The following is a 26,207-nucleotide window of genomic DNA, read 5'->3' as shown; positions in this document are numbered from 1 at the left end:
TCCATACTTATAGAAATCACTGATCGAACATGATTTGATAGGTGTAAGCAAGGGTCTGTGTTGCAGTCCCTAATCATGTCAGTGAGTACCACAATGAAGGAAATAAGGAAGGATGCATTTTAAGACTACTTGAACAGGGCCTAAGCTTTCCCTGCTCTTATGCGCTGAACCTAAAGGTCATATGAACTAAAACATTTCTGTTTTTCACGTAATGAGCCTGTTGACTTCAACGGTGACAAACGTTCCTCAATCTCCGACGCCGGCGCAGGCATTGCACTCAATGACCACTTTGTCAAGCTGGTCTCATGGTATGTATCCAGACCTAAACAAACACACACACACACACACAATATATGTAGTAATTTTGAGTGTATATATACATTATAAAGATTCCTTCCTCTCGCTCCCTCTCCCATAGGTACGACAATGAGTATGGCAATAGCAACCGTGTTATTGACCTTTACCTTTACTCCTTTACTCCTTGAGTGCCATGTGCATAGGTCAAGGAGTAAAGTCTCCACAGCACACCACCAACATCCCATGCCATCTTCCTTCTCCTGAACGGACATCCCACCAGTCCACCGCCAGAAAGAACCGGTAGCAAAGTACATGGCAACAGGTTTAAAATAAGTGACATTTCTGTTCAGAAGATGGAGTCTTGTTTTTGCCTGCAAAATATTTCTGTCCTTAGGCGCGGGGAGGGAGTCGCGCGTTACAGAAGTCACACAATAAAAGTATTCTGTTTGTGAAGTGTTTGTCGTCTTCTGTTGTTGAAGTGTTCTCATGGTACATTCTAGCAGACTTGTCATGGTACATTTCATTAAAGCTGCACAGAGGCTGTGAAACAAAGCATTTGGACCATGAATGGCATGCCAAAATCTGCCAGTCATTTACTCCAGTCTGACAGCAGGAACCTTCTTCCACCTATAGTATACTCATTTAATTATCATGACAAGATAATTGTTAAACTATTTATTTTCAAGAGCTAGCAGTGGAGGCTCCTCAGAGGAGGAAGGGGGGGACCATCCTCAGTGAATTTCCCCAAAATTAAAATGGTAAAACATTTAAAGTGAACCTTTTTAGATCAAGCTATACTAAATATTGTCACATGTCACCAAATAGATTTAAAACACACTATTTTGCAAAGGTCTACAGTTGCCTCAACAGCACTCTGTAGAGTAGCACCATGGTGTTGAATGCTCTGGATTTTAAAACCTCTAATATAATCTTTAAGATCAAATGGATACAAAACTATTAAAGAAGTAAGGATTGCATTTGGAATATAATCCCTCATTTAATATTCCAACAGATTGGTGGTCTAGAATTCTTACTCAAATGCAACTTTGATATGGGTAAAATCCCTATTAAGCTTGCAAACTTTCATAAACAAGTACTTTTAACTTGGAACCTCATGTACAAACACAATTTTCCCCCTCATAGGTATACAATCTGGAATAATAAAGACATAAAATACAAAAACATGTCTTTATTTTTCCCAGAACTGGTTTGACAACAACATTATCTGGGTTAAACAATTAATGAATAATGATGGACAACTATATGATTATCCGGAATTTATGAGAACACACAATGTTACATTCACTCCTGAGGAGTATCAAATAGTTGTTAGAGCTGTCCCAAAGGTGTTCTTCTTCTTTTAGGAGAATATAACAATACTCCAAGTGCAACTGTTGAGGATTTTGTAGCCTCAATACAATTAGAAGGATTTGACATTTTAAACTATATATATAATAACATTTATATAAGGAAACTATGTCAATATGTTACTATTCCCTCTGCTAAAATGTACTGGAATGCAGTCCTAGAACAAGTGAACTGGAACAAAGTCTCGTTGTCTGGTAAATATTGTATATCTAATAAGGTGAAAGAAGTCTCATACAAACTCATTCATAGAATCTACCCTGTAAAGACCTTTATAATACACAGATTTAAAATAGCTATTGATAACAAATGTGTATTTTGTGGTTGTGACCCAGAAACTCTTGACCATTTATTTTGGGACTATTCTTATATCAGAATATTTTGGAGTGAGTTTATTTTAAAAGAAACGACTATTAATGTTAATTTTGATCCAAATGATATGGACCCTGATTTAACTTTCGTTGTTAGTTTGTTTATCTTTCATGGAAGATTCTTTATCCATCAAATGAAGTGGGCAGAGAACAAACCCCTCTTCACATTGTTGAAGATAGAATTTAAATATTATTTTGAAATGATCATTAAATGTAAAAACAAAAAAGAAATACGCACCATTAAAGTTTTTGACAGATTGAAAATGTATCTCGATTTGTAATACCCCTGTCTGTTAGGTTTATTTACTCTTGTTTGTATATTTCTGTTTTTGAATGAGTCATCCAACATGCTGTAATAGAAATAAGGCCATTCTCGTGAAACGGTACTGACCATCACTGACAGATAGGTAGTGAAAGGTAGCAGTTGCTGAGTCATTTTAACTGTCATCCAGAATCTCTTGTTCTTGAGATATCACTTTTACACATGGGTGTAACTGTTTTTGTGAAGCAACCCTTCTGCTTAGAGCAACCATTCCCAGGGCAACAAGAAATGTACAGTGGTGCATTGACTTCTAAAGAAGAAGAATTAACTTATTTTTGGTTCCTTGGAAGAGGAAAAACAGGTGACGTGAGCCAGACAACTCAAGAAGAGCTGCGCCACTTGGGAGGCCCTGAAATACCTACTTTTATTTACCTTTGGACAATTTGAGAGGGCCCATTAGCCTTATAAAGGCACTACAAAATAATTGAGGTGAGGTGCAGTTTTGTGGCAATCCCAAACCAATATTTAAGGCTATAATATAACATTTTTTATTTACATATTTGCATTTCTTCAAAATATATATTTGTTGTAACTTGTTAAAACGGTCCTCGCAATCTCTTATTTACCATTTGGTGAAGTCTTAAATATTAGGCTACATAAAATGGGTGAAAGTGCTTTCGAAGTGAGAGCAAGTACTTTGTCTTCATCTTGCTGCCAAAGTTACAGATTGTGGCTTTAAATTTGAAGGCTAAATGGGTTTCCCTGCCCCATCTCTCGCTCTACTTTTCTATCTTCCTCTGTCTCATAGAGGAGGATTATCATGTTGGGAAAACCTATTCCAGTCCGACTACAGTTGTTCCTACCAGTGCCACATCCACAAGTCAGTGCAAAGACAAAACCGTGGCATGTTGAGGAGAAAGATGTTGAGGAAAAAACACTTTCCTCCATTCCAGCTCTCTAACTGCCTCTGTCTACTTTACTAACACAGGTAGGTCAGATTGACATTGTCACTGTGGAAGATGAGTTCACCTTTAATTAATATACATACCTTTAACTACGACTTAAAGGGATAGCTTTCTGGGTTTTTACTGCAATCTTAATTGGTTTGTGTTCTAACTTATTTAAAATACAGACGACTTGTTTAAAATACAGGCTCTACAGAAAGCCCTATGAAGTAAACTATGTATGGCTTGGGAGTAAAAACATATACTAAAAATCTTTGGGAAAAGTTCTGTTCCATAAACGTAGATGAACACAGATCTCCTGGAGGGATATTGTGGCAACAGAAGTCTGATTTAAGTATCGACAAGGTATTTTGGGATGTTTTTAGAGAAGCGTGGCAAACGCATTCTATGCATTGTTTACTTCACAGGGCCTTCTGTAGAAAACGATCTCTTTAAGTTGTTTCTGTCCTTTCACTCGCTCAGGACAGGACCATGGTAACATAGCAACTATTGAGAAGAGACCAACTACATCTTTGATTTATGCCCTTCCCTATGCTACCAGAATGCAGAATAAAACCACTGAGAAGACACCAACATCCATAAATTCAAGTCTGTTTAGCCCTTCTCTCCACTGATTCAATTGACAACATTCAACTTTTCTTTAGAGTATGTTCTCTATTGTTTTATGTATGTGTCAAAGGTTGTCAAATAAAATCAAATGTATGTGTAGCATACATTGTAGCATACATTTCAACTAGGTGTAGGCCTACTTTTGCACATAGCACAGTCCAAAAGTTTCAGGAAGCCAGTAGCCCATAGCTTCTAGACAATATGAGCAGAGAACCTTACAGGCAACGTCAATATGGGCTCTCTCTGACGTCCCCAAGGGTTGCTGAGGGTGCCGTAAAACTCCTAAATCGTGAGCCAACATTGATTGAAATAATGGTGACAAAGTTAGACTTACAGATAATAATGCCATTGATATTACTCACGTGTAGGGTAAAATAAACACACAATGTGATATTAATGAAACGTGTCGAGAATTTACTCAAGCCAAGCAGTAGGTGATTGCGCGTTTACTCTAGTCATGGCGGTAGTTAAAACCCGCAGTAGCTTGTTTATTTCTGCCTGGCCATGGTCTTGACTGTACTGTTACTTCGGCAGACATCCATCCCTACGCCAAAGTTAGTAGTTGCGCTGCGGCCAGCCAGGTAGCCTTCACCGCTTGATTGCTGCGGCTTTTTCAGTCACCGACGGGTGTAATTTTAAGACGTGGAATATTCTACTTGTTCAATAGCCTATAAATTATTTTATTTAGTTCAGTTATCTTATTCTGTCTTGGTAGGACGCATAGGCTAAGTCTTCACAGGGCAAGGCTATTAGGGATAGAGCAAGTAAGGCTATTATTTGCATCAGGAGTTAGCTTTCAAGCTAAATTAAGAAGACTGTTTTCATGCCGGATTTTGAACATTTCAGGTTTTCATACTCAAGCATGAATCCGTTATTGGGAGAGAACGCGTACCTGGTTCAGCAACAGCAGCATAACCAGATGGGCAGCAATTTGGATTCTTCCATGACAGGCCTAGACTCATACGGTGCATCTGACTCAGGCTTCATCTTGGGTGAGCACACTGGCTTTGGACAAGATGGGCTATCTGGCCTGGAATTTAGTGCGCTGCCACCTTCGGGACTCGCGTATCTGCACCTGAACAACATGCACGGTGCGCCGCCGCCCCCCGCAGCGATGGCCCTGCGTAACGACTTGGGCTCCAACATCAGTGTTCTCAAGACCTTGAATTTGCGCTTCCGTTGCTTTTTGGCTAAAGTTCATGAGCTAGAGCGTCGGAATAAAGCTTTAGAGAAACAGCTTCAGCAGGCTTTGGAAAATAACGAGGACAATTCAGGAGAAGGACACAGGAAAAAGCCATTGACTAAGGAAATGGGAGTCCAGACTGGTTTCGTAGGGCCCATCGCAGTTAGGCCTGGACATATCCCCCTCCAGAACGTCAATAATTCTGCATACCTGCCCGGAGGGCTTCTCTCTCCATCACTCAACAGACCTACAACTCCCGTCTTTGAGTCCAACAGCAAATCACTATTTAGGAACTCGACTCTGACTGACTCGAATTGCAACCTCAATTCCAACCAACTCACTCCACATATTTCCATCAGTCCTTTATTAACCCCTACTGATCCTTTCGAGACTATATCCAACATTAACGAGAAATATGTCCGTTTTGGGACTGGTATGTCTACTAACCCGCCTCCCCGGTTCCTTCCCGGCACCGTTTGGTCCTACAACCACGACCGCAGGTTTGGCGCGGGGAGGGAGTCGCGCGTTACAGACATGGGTGTGCCTTGTGCCCAAACGGACGGAGTAGGTGTACAAATCGACACCATCACCCCTGAGATACGGGCCCTGTACAACGTGTTGGGCAAGGTGAAACGAGAGAGGGATGAGTATAAACGCAGGTATGGATGAAGCGGTCTAACCATTATAGTTAAAGGCCTGGGGCTTTAAGCCTATGTTATTGTCAACTGTAGGCCTGATGTGTGATGTCATTTATTGTCTCTATATCCCACCATTATTAGGGCAACACCCCTACCCCAGGATTGACCAACCCTCCTCCTGGAGAGTGAAGGGGTGTGCAGGCTTCCCCCCCCCCCCAGCCCTGCTCTAATTACACACCGGATTCTACTAATCAGTGATCCTTTTTATAGTTACAGATACCATAACACCTGTGTCCTTCTGCCGAAGTCTTGTCAGAATAGGATTATAAAAGTGGTCTTGTCATAGAAAACAATCAAAAACGTTGAGTTAGACATATTGTCTATTAAGGTTTGTATCAACTTACAGTGGGTTCTCCTGTTACAAATGTGGGGTGGAATGTATCTGAACTAACAGTAGCCTGATATGAGCCTAATCAACCGTAGTGTGTTTTTGCTTTCTTCATACCAAATTACACCCCAGAACACGAGAAAAGAACATTACATAATCATGCAAGGTCTACATGATTTGCGTACGCATCTTGAAATATAAGGCAGCGCTATATTACAGGCTGTATGGTTGTCCAGCTTATGATCATGCTGCCAAAATACTACTATCTTACAACTGAGTTGAAATGAGGCATCTGTTCTGTTGTTGTTTTTGTCATCATCATCATCATCATCATCATCATCATCATCATCATCATCATCCTCCTCCATATGATGGCTTCCGGTTACTCTGGAAATCTTGAAGTGTTTCAGCCACTCTACTTTTTGTCTTCAAATTGCCCCTGTACTTCCCAAGTGATATGCCGTTACAAGGCTTCGCTATAGGCTGGTCGGGGATCATAGTTCAAACATGGTTAATCACAGCGTTTAAAAGAACAGCACTGGCCAATCTCTTATCCAATAGGAGGATTATCTAGAGAGGGCTGAATTGGCTGGGGAGAACTCAACAGTACACTGGGTTCTCTCTCTCACATGGCCTCTATCTCTCTCTCTCTCGCGCTCCCTCTCCCGCCCATCTGCGTTTCGTCTCACCACCTGCAATGCAGCACTGTACTGAAACCTGTGACCGCTAGTGGTGCCGCTAGCGGCTGTTCACATCATTCTCTCTTTTTCTCGCTCCCACTTTCTCTTCCTCTCACACTCTATCACTCCCTCTCTTTTTTCACTTGAACCCTCTCCCACTCGATTTCTCTCTTACACTCACAAACTCCCTGTTCCTCTCTCTTTCGCTCTCTCTCTCTCTCTCACCCCTCGCATACGAGCACTCGCCTTCTGCAGCATCTGACATCACTAAATGACACCAGTAACCTTCGCTACAGTCTATCGTCCACTGTCTGAATGTTAATGGCAACAAGGCAACTCTCTGTTTAACAGCCTCTATGCCTTGCCAGCCGAAACACCATCTAATTCTCTTTTATTGAGATGGTCAAATTGTTCAACATGGGAACATTTCCAATCATCTGCCTTAGTTGTTTTTCATGTGATCTGTCTCATAACAACACTGTCGGTATCTCCCTAGGAGAGGTGGGTGTGGAGTCAGGTGCAGGAGAGCAAGAATTTCAAGAAGGGCGTTTTATTTACTGGTCCACCAACAAAACAGGTACAGGACCACAAAAGCAGCCACTAGAAAACAGGAACGCAGTCTAGTCGAAAACGGAGGAACACACTCCTCTACTAAACTAACGTGCAGGGAAAAACAGCCCCGTGAAAATAAACCTGCTTAACTGGGAAAACCCCAAGCCATGCCAACGACAGTATCACAAACAATCCCGCACAAAACCTAGCGGGTAGGGCGAGATTAAATACCCCACTGATTAGCCTAAACTAGACACAGGTGAACACAAGACAGACAAAACCAAACGAAAAAGAAAAGAGATCGGTGGCAGCTAGAAGGCCGGCGACGAAGACCGCCGAGCGCCGCCCGAACAGGGAGAGGAGCCACCTTCGGTGGAAGTCGTGACAAATACAATAACATACAATTCATTTTTGTGTAATAAGTCTCCAGGGGGCTGTGGGAAGCTAGAATAGAATGTAACCTCATTTTCCATTCAACTTATACAGTGTATACCTAAGGCAAAACCGAAAGTAGGGTTCAAGTTATCTTTATTGTCCCAATTGGGAAATTTGTTGTGCAGTCAGGGTTCAACAATAAAAAACAACAACATTAAAAACAGTGACAACCATATACAGTTGAAGTCGGAAGTTTACATACACTTAGGTTGGAGTCATTTTCGTTTTTCAACCACTCCACAAATTTCTAAATTTGTCTGTAAACAAACTATAGTTTTGTCAAGTCGGTTAGGACATCTACTTTGTGCATGACACAAGTAATTTTTCCAAAAATTGTTTACAGACAGATTATTTCACTTATAATTCACTGTATCACATTTCCAGTGGGGCAGAAGTTTACTTACACTAAGTTGACTGTGCCTTTAAACATCTTGGAAAATTCCAGAAAATTATGTCATGGCGTTAGAAGCTTCTGATAGGCTAATTGACAACATTTGAGTCAATTGGAGGTGTACCTGTGGATGTATTTCAAGGCCTACCTTCAAACTCCGTGCCTCTTTGCTTGACATCATGGGAAAATCCAAAGAAATCAGACAAGACCTCAGAAAGAAAATTGTAGACCTCCACAAGTCTGGTTCATCCTTGGGAGCAATTTCCAAATGCCTGAAGGTACCACGTTCATCTGTACAAACAATAGTACGCAAGTATAAACACCATGGGACCACGCAGCCGTCATACCGCTCAGGAAGGAGACGTGTTCTGTCTCCTAGAGATTAACGTACTTTGGTGCGAAAAGTGCAAATCAATCCCAGAACAACAGCAAAGGACCTTGTGAAGATGCTGGAGGAAACAGGTACAAAAGCATCTATATCCACAGTAAAAACGAGTCCTATATCGACATAACCTGAAAGGCCGCTCAGCAAGGAAGAAGCCACTGCTCCAAAACCGCCATAAAAAAAGCCACACTACGGTTTGCAACTGCACTTGGGGACAAAGATCGTACTTTTTGGAGAAATGTCCTCTGGTCTGATGAATCAAAAAATAGAACTGTTTGGCCATAATGACCATCATTATGTTTGGAGGAAAAAGGGGGAGGCTTGCAAGACAAAGCACACCATCCCAACCGTGAAGTATGGGAGTGGCACGATCATGTTGTGGGGGTGCTTTGCTGCAGGAGGGACTGGTGCACTTCACAAAATAGATGGCATCATTAGGAATGAAAATTATGTGGATATATTGAAGCTACATCTCAAGACATCAGTCAGGAAGTTAAAGCTTGGTCACAAATTGGTCTTCCAAATGGACAATGACCCCAAGCATACTTCCAAAGTTGTGGAAAAATGGCTTAAGGACAACAAAGTCAAGATATTGGAGTGGCCATCACAAAGCCCTGACCTCAATCCTATAGAAAATGTGTGGGCAGAACTGAAAAAGCATGTGCGAGCAAGGCGGCCTACAAAACCTGACTCAGTTACACCAGCTCTGTCAGGAGGAATGGGCCAAAATTCACCCAACTTATTGTGGGAAGCTTGTGGAAGGCTACCTGAAATGTTTGACCCAAGTTAAACAATTTAAAGGCAATGCTACCAAATACTAATTGAGTGTATGTAAACTTCTGACCCACTGGGAATGTGATGAAAGAAATAAAAGCTGAAATAAGTCATTCTCTCTACTATTATTTTGACATTTCACATTCTTAAAATAAAGTGGTGATCATAACTGACAGGGAATTTTTACTAGGATTAAGTTCATTGTGTAAAAATGCAGCAATAAATATACATTATTTAATTTGATGTGCAGATTCAGAAAGTTTATGGCCTGTGGGATAAAAGAGTAGTTGGTCTGGGTGGATGGGTGGGCATATAATGCGATCGTCTACCCAAAGGTTAACATATATAATTTTGCAAATTCGTAACATATAGTACGTATTGTAATTTGTAACATATTATACGAAATGAGTGATGGACATCCACACATATCATACTAAATGGAGTGTCTCGGATTTACGTAGGGAATAATACAAAATGCTATGAGACCAGGTTGAACTTACAGCATAGGCTACCCAAGTATACTGTTAACAACAGGCTACTGTAGGCCTATACACTGCATCCACACTTGAGCAGACTGATAACAGTGTGTATAGGCAACGTGGACTATGGCACAATGCGCCCTCCTGGGTTAGGCCACTTCACCTTCAGTAGGTGTTGCAGCAGGATGCTCTATATGCATACTGCGTGGTGTCCTGTTCCGTAACACAGCTGAGTAAGGGAGATTAGGCACACAACGTGGATACACAAACTCCATCAAACTTCAGAATGAACTGGGTGGTTCGAGCCCTGCATGCTGATTGGCTCACAGCTGTGGTATATCAGACCGTATACCATGGGTATGACAAAACATGTATTTTTACTGGTCTAATTATTTTGGTAATACAGGAAGTTGGTGGCAGCTTAATTGGGGAGAATGGGCTCGTGGTAATGACTGGAGCGGAATCAGTGGAAGGGTATTGAATACACCAAACACATGGTTTCCAGGTGTTTGATGCCATTCCATTTGTGCTGTTCCAGCCATTATTATGAGCCATTCTCCCCTCAGTAGCCTCCACTGGTTGGCAACTAGTTTATAATAGCAATAAGGCACCTCTGGGGTTTATGATATATGGCCAATATACCACGGCTAAGGGCTATGTTCAGGCACTCTGCAATGCATCGTGCAGAAGAACAGCCCTTAGCTGTGGTATATTGGCCATATACCACACACCCTCGGGCCTTATTGGTTAATTGAACCACATTAGCACAACACTGTAGCCTATAGGAAATGGTATTTGGCTATCTGCCTGGTTTCTATCTGTTATTTGTAACTTTTTTACATAAATGTTTTATTTAACAATTATTTAACTAGGCAAGTCAGTTAAGAACAAATTCTTATTTACAATGACGGCCTACCAGGGTACAGTGGGTTAACTGCCTTGTTCAGGGGCAGAACGACATATTTCTACCTTGTCAGCTTGGGGATGCGATTCAGTGTTACTATTATACTATTTGTGAGACATTTTGGCCTTTGACAACGTTATCTACCCTCAGTCACAGATGGTCGGGAAAATTGAGGTACTAGAATAGCCTAAATAGAAAATAATGGTGATTGTGGGATTGAACTGCTAAAATTGGGTGTGTAATTGGAAGTTGTGTCCCCAGAAGAGACAGTGATGATAGTGCGATGTTGTGGTGATGACTTCCTCATCCATCTCCATTCTCATCTATATGATCACTGTGTGTGTGTGTGTGTGTGTGTGTGTGTGTGTGTGTGTGTGTGTGTGTGTGTGTGTGTGTGTGTGTGTGTGTGTGTGTGTGTGTGTGTGTGTGTGTGTGTGTGTGTGTGTGTGTGTGTGTGTGTGTGTGTGTTTCAACAGATGGGAGGAAGAGTATACATTCAGAGTGGACCTCCAGGAGAAAGTGGCTGAGCTGGAGGAGGTAAGCCCTTAGCTGTGTCAATGATAAAGGGCAATCTGCGATTGCTACATACAGTGGGGAGAACAAGTATTTGATACACTGCCGATTTTGCAGGTTTTCCAACTTACAAAGCATGTAGAGGTCTGTAATTTTTATCATAGGTACACTTCAACTGTGAGAGACGGAATCTAAAACAAAAATCCAGAAAATCACATTGTATGATTTTTAAGTAATTAATTTGCATTTTATTGCATGACATAAGTATTTGATACATCAGAAAAGCAGAACTTAATATTTGGTACAGAAACCTTTGTTTGCAATTACAAAGATCATACGTTTCCTGTAGTTATTGACCAGGTTTGCACACACTGCAGCAGGGATTTTGGCCCACTCCTCCATACAGACCTTCTCCAGATCCTTCAGGTTTCGGGGCTGTCGCTGGGCAATACGGACTTTCAGCTCCCTCCAAAGATTTTCTATTGGGACTGGCTAGGCCACTCCAGGACCTTGAGATGCTTCTTACGGAGCTACTCCTTAGTTGCCCTGGCTGTGTGTTTCGGGTCGTTGTCATGCTGGAAGATCCAGCCACGACCCATCTTCAATGCTCTTACTGAGGGAAGGAGGTTTTTGGCCAAGATCTCGCGATACATGGCCCCATCCATCCTCCCCTCAATATGGTGCAGTCGTCCTGTCCCCTTTGCAGAAAAGCATCCCCAAAGAATGATGTTTCCACCTCCATGCTTCACGGTTGGGAGGGTGTTCTTGGGGTTGTACTCAACCTTCTTCTTCCTCCAAACACGGCGAGTGGAGTTTAGACCAAAAAGCTCTATTTTTGTCTCATCAGACCACATGACCTTCTCCCATTCCTCCTCTGGATCATCCAGATGGTCATTGGCAAACTTCAGACGGGCCTGGAAATGCGCTGGCTTGAGCAGGGGGACCTTGCATGCGCTGCAGGATTTCAATCCATGACGGTGTAGTGTGTTACTAATGGTTTTCTTTGAGACTGTGGTCCCAGCTCTCTTCAGGTCATTGACCAGGTCCTGCCGTGTAGTTATGGGCTGATCCCTCACCTTTCTCATGATCATTGATGCCCCACGAGGTGAGATCTTGCATGGAGCCCCAGACCGAGGGTGGTTGACCGTCATCTTCAACTTCTTCCATTTTCTAATAATTGCGCCAACAGTTGTTGCCTTCTCACCAAGCTGCTTGCCTATTGTCCTGTAGCCCATCCCAGCCTTGTGCAGGTCTACAATTTTATCCCTGATGTCCTTACACAGCTCTCTGGTCTTGGCCATTGTGGAGAGATTGGAGTCTGTTTGATTGAGTGTGTGTACAGGTGTCTTTTATACAGGTAACAAGTTCAAACAGGTGCAGTTAATACAGGTAATGAGTGGAGAACAGGAGGGCTTCTTAAAGAAAAACTAACAGGTCTGTGAGAGCCGGAATTCTTACTGGTTGGTAGGTGATCAAATACTTATGTCATGCAATAAAATGCAAATTAATTACTTAAAAATCATACAATGTGATTTTTTGGATTTTTGTTTTAGATTCCGTCTCTCACAGTTGAAGTGTACATATGATAGAAATTACAGACCTCTACATGCTTTGTAAGTAGGAAAACCTGCAAAATCGGCAGTGTATCAAATACTTGTTCTCCCCACTGTACATGTTTTAATCAATGATATATGGCCATTGATTCTTGAAAAACAAAACGTATATAAATGCCTCGTGAGCTTAGTTCAACAGTCAAACCCCCTCAGAACCCAAAATAGAAGTGGGCGACTGCTTTGTTATTGTTTGAACTGCAGGTTACCCCTTTTAATATTTCACATCACACGAACATTATGATTCCACCTCAGATCAGCTGGGTTGATTGGAAAGCAGTAGTAGAGAGGTAGAGAGTGTATTTTGTAACCTGAGCTGGAAAGAACTACAAATTAACTGTTCAATACACCACCCATTCTATTTATTATGCATACTTATAATCAGTTATGTTCTGTCATACATGCAATGCAAATAAGGCGTGTGTATGTGTGTGTGTGTGTGTGTGTGTGTGTGTGTGTGTGTGTGTGTGTGTGTGTGTGTGTGTGTGTGTGTGTGTGTGTGTGTGTGTGTGTGTGTGTGTGTGTGTGTGTGTGTGTGTGTGTGTGTGTGTGTGTGTGTGTGTGTGTGTGTGTGTGTGTGTGTGTGTGTGTACAGGATCTCCAGGAGAGTGAGGTGTGTCAGGATGAGCTGGCCCTCAGGGTGAAACAGCTGAAAGCTGAGTTGGTCCTCTTCAAAGGCCTAATGAGCAACGTGAGTCCCTCATAGCAACGTTGGAATAGCTCACTCAAGTTGTTGAGATTTGTATACCTCAAAAGTAGTCCCATGAGAGATGGCTTAGAATAGGAATTTTGCCCAACTCACTTTTGAGTTATAAAATCGTAGAACATCTCTAATTGGTAACTCATTGGTGCGGTTTACTTCAAAAATGTATTTTAAAATACAAATAAGATTTGGGAACACATATTTCCTTTGGCGGGGGTCACTCACTCTCCTCTCCTTCTCTCTCTCTATCAGAACCTGTCGGATCTGGACAGTAAGATCCAGGAGAAGGCCATGAAGGTGGACATGGACATCTGTAGACGCATCGACATCACGGCTCGCCTGTGTGATGTGGCCCAGCAGAGGAACTGTGAGGACATGATCCAGATCTTCCAGGTCAGGACTGCTTATAGGCAACTATACACCTAACTATATGTTAGGTAGCCCCTAGAAACTGATATGAGATCAGTTTAGCATTTACCACCATAATGGGTAAGTGTAGGATTTTCCCAAGGTAAGCTGATTCTAGATCTGTTGGAGCAATCGTCGATTGGTATAATTACAGCATGACCGATTCTGTGGAAGCAAGTCCACTCATATCTTCTAGGGCAACTCATGTTAATTACACCTTTATTACACTGCTATTACACTGTTATTCCACCTTTATCTAGCAGATGGCCACACCTCCTTCCACTCTGACTCGCCGGCCCCGAAAGCAGGCGGCCCAGTCGGTTAAAGGCGGTGATGGGGATGAACCAACCAGCATCTCTGAGAGCGAGAGGGGCAAGGATGAGGAGTCGTGTAGCACGTCAGCCAATCAGATCAACGAGGAGATGCAGAGGATGCTGAACCAGCTGTGAGTCCTAACTATGTGGAAATGGTCAGCAGTCGAGGTCTGATAAAGTCTCAAACACCACAACTGGGGAGCCACTCTAAATTTCAGACCATGATTATTTGAATCAGGACTGTTAAGAGTGTGTCTGGATAAAAAGCTTGCACACTGCTCATCACCAGGACTAGAGTCTGTCACTTGTAAGCAATGAGCGGACCAGAGTCGGCCAGTAAACTACACTGAACAAAAATTGAAATGCAACACGCAACAATTTCAAAGATTTTACTGAGTTACAGTTCATATAAGGAAGTCAGTCAATTTAAATTAATTAATTAGGCCCTAATCTATGGATTTCACATGACTGGGAATACAGATATGCATCTGTTGGTCACAGATACCTTAAAAAAAAAGGTAGCGGTGTGGATCAGAAAACCAGTCAGTATCTGGTGTGACCACCATTTGCCTCATGCAGCGCAACACATCTCATTTGCATTAAGTTGATCAGGCTGTTGATTGTGGTCTGTGGCATGTTGTCCCACTCCTCTTCAATGGCTGTGTGAAGTTGCTCAATATTGGTGAAGCTGGAACACACTGTCGTACACGTCGATCCAGAGCAGCCCAAACATGTTCAATGTATGCAGGGCATGGAAGAACTGGCACATTTTCAGCTTCCAGGAATTATGTACAGATCCTTGCGACATGGGGCCGTGCATTATCATGCTGAAATATGAGGTGATGGCGGTGGATGAATGGCACGACAATGGGCCTGAGGATCTCGTCACGGTATCTCTGTGCATTCAAATTGCCATCGATAAACTACAATTGCGTTCGTTGGCCATAGCTTATCCTTGCCAATACCATAACCCCACTACCACCATGGAGCACTCTGTTGAAAACTTTGACATCAGCAAACCGCTCGCCCACACAGCGCCATACACGCTGTCTGCCATCTGCCCAGTACAGTTGAAACCGGGATTCATCTGTGAAGAGCACACTTCTCCAGCGTGCCAGTGGCCATCGAAGGTGAGCATTTGCCCACTGAAATTGATTTCGATGCCGAACTGCAGTCAGGTCAGGACCCTGGTGAGGACGACGAGCACGCAGTTGAGCTTTCCCTGAGACGGTTTCTGACAGTTTGTGGAGACATTCTTTGGTTGTGAAAACCCAGTTTCATCAGCCGTCCGGGTGTCTCATCTCAGACCATCCCGCAGGTGAAGAAGCCAGATGTGGAGGGCCTTGGCTGGCGTGGTTACACGTGGTCTGCAGTTATGAGGCCGGTTGGATTTAATGCCAAGTTCTCTAAAACGATGTTGCAGGCGGCTTATGGTAGAGAAATTAACATTCAATTCTCTGGCAACAGCTCTGGTATTCCTGCAGTCAGCATGCCAATTGCATGCTCCCTAAAAACTTGAGACACCTGTGGCATTGTGTTGTGTGACAAAACTGCACATTTTAGACTGGCATTTTATTGTCCCCAGCACAAGGTGCACCTGTGTAATGATCATGCTGTTTAATCAGCTTCTTGATATGCCATACCTGTCAGGTGGATGGATTATCTTGGCAAAGGAGAAATTTTCACTAGCAGGAAAAATCTGAGAAATAAGCTTTTTGTGCGTATGGAACATTTCTGGGATCTTTTATTTCAGCTCATGAAACATGGGACCATCACTTTACATGTTGCATTTATATTTTTGTTTAGTATATAAATAGATGTACAACTAGTAAGCCATACTATTGCAGGAGGGAGTGTGAGTTTGAGGACGACTGTGACAGCCTGGCCTGGGAGGAGACTGAGGAGACTCTGCTGCTGTGGGAGGATTTTCCAGGATACACTCTGGGAGCAGTGGAGACCCAGGGAGAGGTAAGCCACTATACCTGCCAGAAGCCTCTAGCACGTTCCTGGCTGATCTAAGTTTTGTATTTACCACTGTAATGGTTAATGTTAGGAGCTGGCTAGGGTAAGCTGATCCCAGAACTGTGTTAAAGTGCGTGTTTCAACCGAAGCCACTGTACTTCCTGCTTGTTAATTATTCTTATGGTTGGGCTGCCTTGTCTGTGTGTCTCTCTCCTACTTTAAAGATTGCATGTATGACTGTGACATTGGCATGTCCTGATCCGTGGATCACAGTGTAAATTAGATAAGCTGGTAGCAAACACACACACACGTTCACACGTTCACACGTTCACACACACACACACACACACACACACACACACACACACACACACACACACACACACACACACACACACACACACACACACACACACACACACACACACACACACACACACACACACACACACACACACACACACACACACACACACACACACACACACACACAGAGAGAGGCAGGGCAATAGAGACACTTTGGAATTGAGCTGTACTTATGCAATGGATTGGCAGTATATTGCATTTCCATATACTGATTGACGTTCCTTTTATCTCATGTATATTAGGCAAATAAGCACAAAACAATGTGTTCTCTTTCTCTCTCTCTCACACGCACGCGCACACACACATACACACGCACACACACCACGCAGCAGGAGGAGTCCATAGAGAAGGTGATAAAGGACACAGAGTCCCTCTTCCAGACTAGAGAGAAGGAATATCAGGAGACAATCGACCAGATCGAGGTGAGATACACTCAAACATACAAAGCCCTTCTCTATAAGTACCACAGTTGTCCGCCTGCAGTTTGTACAAATGAGGACTTTGCTGCAGGATAAGGCTATTTATACGCCTGCAGAGATGTAAACAGAGCCATAAATACATAGACGTTTCCCGGGGATGATTCAATTATGGAAATAAACAAGTCAGATTTATGCAAACGACTGCAGCCTTTTGGTTTTGCAAAGATCCTGCCCCTCACCACTCCAACATTTTTGTAGTGACACTTTAAACCAGAAAGCAAACTTACAGTATGGATTGTCTTACGTTACGTCTCCACAGTTGGAGCTGGCCACGGCTAAGAGTGACATGAACAGACACCTGCACGAGTACATGGAGATGTGTTCCATGAAGCGAGGCCTGGACGTGCAGATGGAGACGTGCAGGAGACTCATCACCCAGAGTGGAGACAGGTATCAGACACCTCCACATGGTGCTGAACACTCACCCTAAACGCTCAAAAAGATATCCTAGGTATGAGATACCTGTATGAGATATCCAATCGGTCAAAGAGATACCCTAGAGATACCTAGAAATACCCTAGAGATACCCTAGAGATACCCTAGAGATACCTAGACATACCCTAGAGATACCTAGAGATACCCTAGCGATACCTAGAGATACCCTGGTATTTGATACCAGAAAGAGGTAAAAGATAGCAAGATGTCAAATCAAAATCAAATCAAATGTTAATTTGTCACGTGCCGAATACAACAGGTGTAGGCTTTACCGTGAAATGTTTACTTACATGCCCTTAACCAACAATGCAGTTTTAAGAAAATAAGAGTTAAGAAAATATTGACTAAATAAACTAAAGTAAAAAAAGTAACACAATAAAATAACAATAACGAAGCTGTATACAGGGGGTACCGCTATCAAATCAAATCCAATTTTATTGGTCACATACACATGGTTAGCAGATGTTATTGCGAGTGCAGCGAAATGCTTGTGCTTCTAGTTCCGACAGTGCAGCAATATCTAACAAGTTATCTAACAATTCCACAACAACTACCTAATACACACAGATCTAAGTAAAGGAATGGAATAATAATATATACATATAAATATATGGATGAGTAATGACCAAGCGGCATAGGCAAGATGCAATAGACGGTATAAAATACAAATGCGATGAGTAATGTACGATATGTAAACATTATTAAAGTGGCATTATTAAAGTGACTAGTGATCCATTTATTAAAGTGGCCAATGATTTCAAGTCTCTATGTAGACAGCAGCCTCACTGTGTTAGTGATGGCTGTTTAACAGTCTGATGGCCTTGAGAAAAAAGCAATTTTTCAGTCTCTCGGCCCCAGCTTTGATGAACCTGTACTGACCTCGCCTTCTGGATGGTAGCGGGGTGAACAAGCAGTGGCTCGGGTGGTTGTTGCCCTTGATGATCTTTTTGGCCTCCTGTGACATTGGGTGCCGTAGGTGTCCAGGAGGGCAGGTAGTTTGTCCCCAGTGATGCATTGTGCAGACCTCACTACCCTCTGGAGAGCCCTGCGGTTATGGGCGGTGCAGTTGCCGTACCAGGCGATGATGCAGCCCGGCAGGATGGGTGCCATAGGTATCCTGTAAAAGTTTGTGAGGGTTTTAGGTAACAAGCCAAATTTCTTCAGCCTCCTGAGGTTGAAGAGACGCTGTTGTGCCTTCTTCACCACACTGTCTGTGGTCACATTGGCACGGTACCGAGTCGGGGGTACAGGTTAGTCGAGGTAATATGTACATGTAGGTAGGGGTAAAGGAACTATGCATGGATAATAAACGGGGGGGGGGGGGGGTCAATACAAATAGTCCGGGTAGCCATTTGATTAATTGTTCAGCAGTCTTATGGCTTGGGGGTAGAAGCTAATGAGCCTTTTTGACCTAGATTTGGCACTCAGGTTAACTCTTTAATTCTCCCAACTGTACTGATAGATTTCATACAGTATATTAAAGAGACGTGGATGTAGGTCTGTCTATGCAATACTAGACAGACAGAAATGCTAGTGACAGAAGCACAATATTCTATTTCACTATGCCAGAGGGATAAGTACATCATACAATGGCAGCGATAAACACACAAGATTGTAGACAGGTATACACAATGGAGAATACAGGTACTGTCATTAGCCACACTGTACCTCACTGTACTATCGTTACATTGACCCGTCTGTGAGTATGGTAGCCTGGTCCCAGATTAGTTTGTGCTGTTTTGCCATCTCCTATGGTCATTATTACTCCAATGACCATAGGAGTTGGCAAGACGGCTCAACAGATTTGGGACCAGGCTATGAATACGGACCGTTGAGTCATCTTGTCTCGAGGACATTCATTGCCTGTTGTATTGACTCCACCTCTCTGTCTCCCTTTCAGGAAATCTCCCCCTCTCGTTACTGCGGCAATGGAAGACTCTGATGATGGAGAGAAGGAGTGGAAAAAGGCGTCCCCACCCGCAGACTCTGAAAGTGATGAACCCTACTGTGAAACACAGGTTAATAGTGGTACGGTCCCTCACTTACCATGGAGGAAGTCCTAACCCTTACTGATGATACCCTGTAGATGTACCATAGTCTGGATAGTGCTGTTGTTTACATTTTTCCCATCAATTATGTAAAACCGGCAGACTCTTTCCAGGGCCATATGTCACCACTGCCCTCTTGTGGTTCAGGTTATTAAAACACCTAATCTGAGGATAGGACTAAATGGCACTTAAAAACATTTCAATGAATTTCTTAACATTGTGCTATTTATATCTCTTCTTATATGATATGAACGATCAAAATATATACATTTTTGTTAAGTTTGCACATTGATCTTGCTGTTCGTAGCAAGGTCCAACCAAAAACTATTTGCACACAGTTTTTGTGGAATAAATGCCTTATGTTACATTGCAGTTACAGATTTGAAACCACAGCTGACTTTTTGAAGGCAAACAAAAAAATTAGCAAACTACTTGCACAGGATAAGTAATTATCTAGTAGTCTGTTGCAGTCAAACAAAATGAGCATTTGCAATTTGCAAAAGCGAAAGGACCTAGCTGTTGATAGCCATCTATGAAAATGTATTTTCTTTATAATTAATGTCCTTCTCATGATCTATTTTCCCTTTTTAAAAGTATGGATACCACTTCTAGGAAACCTGTAGAAAGATTGCTTAAAAAGGCTTTACATCCTTCAATCTCACAACATTCGTATATACACAACATGTTATTAACAGAAGTTCACAACATTCGTATATACACAACATGTTATTAACAGAAGCTCACAACATTTGTATTTATGTTGAATTTATTATTATTTACTTTATTTGATTACATATTCATACATACTTGATTCATTTATTTCAGCCCTTTTTCAGTCGTCATTGAAATTCAGATAGCTATGTATTTATTTTATATTAAAATCACTATAAAGAAAGTATGATAGTTGATAGATTTTTTTAATATGAAATGCAGGGGATAATATTATGTAGTTTCGCAAAGATAATTCACAAAAGCCATTGCTATAAAGTTTAGAGTTAAAAGTAAAAAATTGGTACCGTTAGCTTTGCACTGTCGTGCACATTGCTGTGATTCCAAACTATAAGCAAACATAGAAGCATACTGCATTAGACCCATGGATAGTGTTGATATCACAACCCACATAAACAAGTCCTACAAAAGCACACGCTCAATGCTAGCATATCAAACCCCAGCCAGCAGTGACTTTATCTTGAACTTAAAAAAAGCTCTCTGATCAATCAACGGCGAATCAGACTGCCATCTTGGTGCACTTTTCAAATGGACAGCCAAGGAGGTATGAGTTTAAAGGCTGTGGACAAAGGAACAAGTAGGCTGCAGTAGATGTTGGTCCTGTTCAGGACAATCTAACATACTGCTAGCAGGTGAATAACGTCTTTAGGAGCTCATTCAAGGACACTCAAACTGTGACATGTTTGATGTAGCACGTGAGACCTTCATTATCTGAACACGGGCACACCACCTAGTGTGTTTAACCGTCTGCTTTGTGAGATCTGTGGTTTTGTGTCTGGATGTTGCACAGTTTCGTTGCACTTGAACATGCTCAGTGTTTACAGTTGGAGAAAACGTAAACAACAATCATATCTAGGGCTCGATTCAAATCAGTGGCGCAGAAGATCAGCGTTGACATTTAAAAGCAATGTCTCCGCGTTCGCGGAGACTCCATTCACGGTAAACGCTGCATGTGTCGGCTCAATCAGAAATGACCTTTACATTTCAATCACACTACAACACAGATTGTCCGCGCTCCGGATTGAATCGAGCCGCTCCTTTGTTTATTGATGTCTGAAAGCCTATTGTAAATACCCCCCCCCCCCTTCTATATTGTACAGTTTGTACATCTCCACATATAAGTTGCACAAAAGGATCTATATTCAACAGTAATGGGAAACACTGTATAAAAAATGCAAACATATAACACCTGTACTAGCTGTTACTGAATGTAAATAACATGTCAATGTACACTGAGAAGACAAATCCATGTAAGAGAAGCCAGGAATGCATGTGAGATTTCAGAAAGCGATTTCAGACAGTCTGAATGAAACGGTGGCCATTGTATAGGGAGTGTCTTTGGGTGTTCTAAGACCAGCTTTGTTGGTGTGCATGTACCTCTGTCTAGTGCTGTCGGTCTTGTATTGCAAGAATGTTTCAGAGTTTACTTGTTCGCCTCTCTGGGGATTCAAAACATATCTGTCATATTATAAAACTTGAATGTCTGCCTAGTAAATTCTCTCATCTTTACCGCAAAAGAGTAAACACAGAAGAATGTACAGAAGAAAACAACAACACCAAAAGCAGTCTTAAAACTTGCATCGCCATAGCCATCAATAGACTACCATACCTCGTCATGCAACTGTGTACAGAAGCTCAGCAAGTAAACTTTTGAAAACGTCAATGTTGAAATATGAATATTAGCAACAGCTGTGTAAGAATTACGATTATATGTGGTGAAAGAGTTGAACATTACATTTCCAGTCTCAAATGATATACACGGAGTATACCAAAACATTAGGAACAACTTCCTAATATTGAAACAGCCTCAATTCGTCGGGGAATGGACTCCACAAGGTGTCGAAAGCGTTCCACAGGGATTCTGGCCCATGTTGACTCCAATGCTTCCGACAGTTGTGTCAGGTTGGCTGGATGTCCTTTGGGTGGTGGACCATTCTTGACGGGAAACTGTTGAGCGTTAAAAAAACAGCAGCATTGCAGTTCTTGACACAAAGCAGTGAGCCTAGCACCTACTACCATACCCCGTTCAAAGGCACTTAAATCTTTTGTCTTGCCCGTTCACCCTCTGAATGGCACACATACACAATCCATGTCGCAATTGTCTCAAGGCTTAAAAAGCCTTCTTTAACCTGTCACCTCCCCTTCATCTACACTGATTTGAAGTGGATTTAATAAGTGACATCAATAAGGGATCATAGCGTTCACGCAGAGGTGGGCAACTCCAGTCCTCGGGGGCCTGATTGGTGTCACACTTTTTCTCCATCCCTAGCAAACACAGCTGATTAATCAAATTGTATTCTAAACTGAAGATCATGATTATGTGATTATTGGAGTCAGGTGTGTTAGATGGGGCAAAACTGTGACACCAATCAGGCCCTCGAGGACTGGAATTGCCCACCCCTGACTGGTCAGTCTATGTAATGGAAAGAGCAGGTGTTCTTCATGTTTTGTACACTCAGTGTATATCGGTCAACATGATTGAAATGCAGGTGACTTACAAATATGAATTTGTCAAACAGCAGCATTGTATAGAGACGTTATAATGATTAAGTGGTTGCAAAAAAAAGACTTGTACTCCGTTGAGACCAATATAATTAATCTGGGACTGTGTATACAATGTATCTGTGTAACATCACAACCTCCAGGAATCTGGAAACAATAGGAAAACAATCTATGTATTAATGGAAGTGGTGTACAGAATAAAATATCTTGAAGGAGACTGTGGTCCCTGGAGTTTTATTTGTTTCCATTCATTTCTATGGCAGTCATTTGTTTTCCTTATGCACACTCCCCCTAATGATTTCATAATTCGCTTTCCATTTAGACTTCCATTTCGACTTCCATTTCGACTTTCCTAAAAGAATGAAATGATGTAAAAAGGAGGAAGCACCAAAGCAAATCAACGAGTGAGCACTAAAACAGCACTAAAATAGAGAACAAGCCCATTGCAAAAACATTCATTTACCAGTTCAACGCATTTAAACACTGTACCAGTAACCCTTTGTGCCCTCTGGCTGAAACGAAAACTGTTGTACTGTGAACTTTGAAGTCATTGTGGACTCCGAGGAGACATTGCTTGAAAGCATGTCTGCTAAGTGGCCTCTGCAGCAGCTGAGCTCAACTTCATCATGATCTGATGCCTACACTGTATTTCTTGCTTCTGCATGAGCTTGAAGCGGCCAGTAGACCCACGAACACTTTATGTTGAGCTCCATTTCTGTTTTGCAGTGGATTTACTTAGACACTGACATGGTTTACTTTCAAGTGTTATTGATCTGAGAAAAACAAAACAAAGCAGTAGGCTATCCCTAGAGGTTCACAAAGGCAAGTCAGAGCAACTGTCGTCTTTTTTAATGGAATTATCATTTCTGAGAGAGAGACCGCACGTTTCTTCTGGCGACAAGCAAGTGATCGCTTCCATTTTCGTTCACTATATTTTTGCAATAGTCGACAATATACTGTAGCTCCAAAACCTTGGTTCTAAAAAGTTTTGTTTTTAAAATAATATATATAAAAATATATGGTTGTAAAATATATACAGTAGTCAAAAGTCAATAGTTTGGACACACCTACTCATTCAAGGTTTTTTCTTTATTTTCACTATTTTCTACATTGTAGAATAATAGTGAAGACATCAAAACCATGAAGTAACACATGGAATCATGTAGTAACCAAAAAAGTGTTAAACAAATCTAAATATATTTTATATTTGAGATTCTTCAAATAGATACCCTTTGCCTTGATGACAGCTTTGCACACTCTTGGCATTCTCTCAACCATTTTCATGAGGTAGTCACCTGGAATGCATTTCTATTAACAGGTGTGACTTCTTAAAAGTTAATTTGTGGAATTTATTTCCTTCTTAATGTGTTTGAGCCAATCAGTTGTGTTGTGACAAGGTAGGGTTGGTATACAGAAGATATCCCTATTTGATAAAAGACCAAGTCCATAATATGGCAAGGACAGCTCAAATAAGCAAAGAGAAATGACAGTCCTTCATTACTTTAAGACACAAAGGTCAGTTTCAAGAACTTTCCGTACTGGGCACCGGCGCCGAGGAAGGCTCCGGCCATGGAGCTGAGTTGGCCGCCGTGCCTGGACTGGGCACCGGCGCAGAGGAAGGCTCCTGCCTTGGAGCGGGACTGGACGCCGTGCCTGGACTGGGCACCGGCGCAGAGGAAGGCTCCTGCCATGGAGCGGGACTGGACGCCGTGCCTGGACTGGACATCGGCGCAGAGGAAGGCTCCTGCCATGGAGCGAGACTGGCCGCCGTGCCTGGGCTGGGCACCGGCGCAGAGGAAGGCTCCTGCCCTGGAGCTTCTGGACCGTGGACCGTCGCAGGAGGTTCCGGACCGTGGACCGTCGCCGGAAGGTCTGGACTGGGGACCGTCGCCAGAAGCTCTGGACTGGGGATTGTCGCCGGAAGCCTGGTGCGTGGAGCCGGCACAGGTGGCACCGGACTGGTGACACGCACTTCAGGGCAAGTGCGAGGAGGAGACACAGGACGTACCGGACTGGGAAGGCGCACTTGAGGTCTAGTGTGTGGAGCCGGCACAAATTGTACCGGAACGATGACACACTCCGCACGGTGAGTGCGGGGAGCTAGCACAGGACGTACTGGGCTGTGGAGGCGCACTGGAGACCTGGTGCGTGGAGCTGGCACAGATGGTGCCGGGCTGAGAAGGCACTGTTCAGCGCGCCTGCGCTGCAGCATACTCCTTGCCTAAACCTCTCTCCGGTATCTCTCATTACCTTCCTTTATCAACTCCCACACAGGCTCTGGCCCTCTCCGCTGCTCGACCACTAGCTCCGGCTCACACCCCGTGTTCCCCCCCTAAAAAATTGAGCTGTGTTTTGGGCTTTCTCTGTGGTCACGAACCCCGGCATTGTCGCTGTCCTCCCTTCTCTCCTTGCGTCTCCCGCCAAGGAAGGCGATCCTGTCCTGCCAGGATTTTCTCCCAAGTCCAGGATCCCTTCCCATCCAATATCTCCTCCCAAGTCCAGGATACCCTCTCCTCCTGGGCACGCTGCTTGGTCCTGTTGTGGTGGGATCTTCTGTCACGAACGTCGTTGGAAGCATACTCGGACCAACATGCAGCGTGATCTGGGTTCCACATATTTTATTGAAGTGAACCACACAAAAAAACAATAAAGAATAAACAAAACGTGACGTTCTGGAGTGCTCACAGGCATCTACACAAAAACAAGATCCCACAAAACACAGTGGGGAAATGGCTACCTAAATATGATCCCCAATCAGAGACAACGATAAACAGCTGCCTCTGATTGGGAACTATACCAGGCCAACATAGAAATAAAATAGGAACACCCCCCCTAGTCACACCCCGATCTAACCTAAATAGAGAATAAAAAGGCTCTCTATGGTCAGGGCGTGACACAAGCGCTATGATGAAACTGGCTCTTATGAGGACCGCCACAGGAAAGGAAGACCCAGAGTTACCTCTGCTGCAAAGGATAAGTTCATTAGCGTTACCATCCTCAGAAATCGGCAATTAACTGTACCTCCCAAATAAATGCTTCACAGAGTTCAAGTAACAGATACATCTCAACATCAACTGTTCAGAGGAGACTGCGTGAATCAGGCATTCATGGTCAAATTGCTGCAAAGAAACCACTACTAAAGGACACCAATAATAAGAAGAGACTTGCTTCGGCCAAGAAACACGAGCAATGGACATTAGACCTTTGGAAATCTGTCCTTTTGTCTGACGAGTCCAAATTAGACATTTTTCGTTCCAACCGCCGTGTCTTTATGAGACACAGAGTAGGTGAACGGATGATCTCTGCATGTGTGGTTCCCACCGTGAAGCATGGAGGAGGAGGTAGGATGGTGTGGGGGTGCTTTGATGGTGACCCAAAACACACCTGCAGGCTGTGTAAGGGCTATTTGACCAAGAAGGAGAGTGATGGAGTGCTGCATCAGCTGACCTGTTCTCCACAA

The 26,207-nt window shown here is 42.8% G+C and overlaps 1 protein-coding gene across 3 annotated transcripts; it reads left to right on the top strand.

The window, feature by feature from the left end:
* Nucleotides 1–4,371: 4,371 nt before the first annotated feature.
* LOC139558714 (non-homologous end joining factor IFFO1-like) lies at nt 4,372–22,964 on the top strand. 3 transcript variants are annotated; one of them, XM_071374069.1, is made up of 9 exons: nt 4,372–5,711; nt 11,155–11,215; nt 13,397–13,492; nt 13,757–13,897; nt 14,176–14,357; nt 16,074–16,194; nt 16,884–16,976; nt 17,293–17,423; nt 19,369–22,964. In XM_071374069.1, exons 1-9 carry the CDS (start codon nt 4,693–4,695, stop codon nt 19,529–19,531), a joined length of 2,007 nt encoding a protein of 668 aa, XP_071230170.1. In that variant the 5' UTR covers nt 4,372–4,692; the 3' UTR covers nt 19,532–22,964. The 3 variants fall into 3 exon arrangements, with proteins under 3 accessions (XP_071230170.1, XP_071230171.1, XP_071230168.1); XM_071374070.1 differs by having other exon boundaries at nt 14,173–14,357; nt 16,887–16,976; XM_071374067.1 differs by having other exon boundaries at nt 14,173–14,357.
* Nucleotides 22,965–26,207: the final 3,243 nt, after the last annotated feature.

The sequence above is a fragment of the Salvelinus alpinus genome, chromosome 29 (genome assembly GCF_045679555.1).
Source record: "Salvelinus alpinus chromosome 29, SLU_Salpinus.1, whole genome shotgun sequence".
NCBI lineage: Eukaryota > Metazoa > Chordata > Actinopteri > Salmoniformes > Salmonidae > Salvelinus > Salvelinus alpinus.
This window is presented reverse-complemented; position numbering and strand designations above follow the sequence as displayed.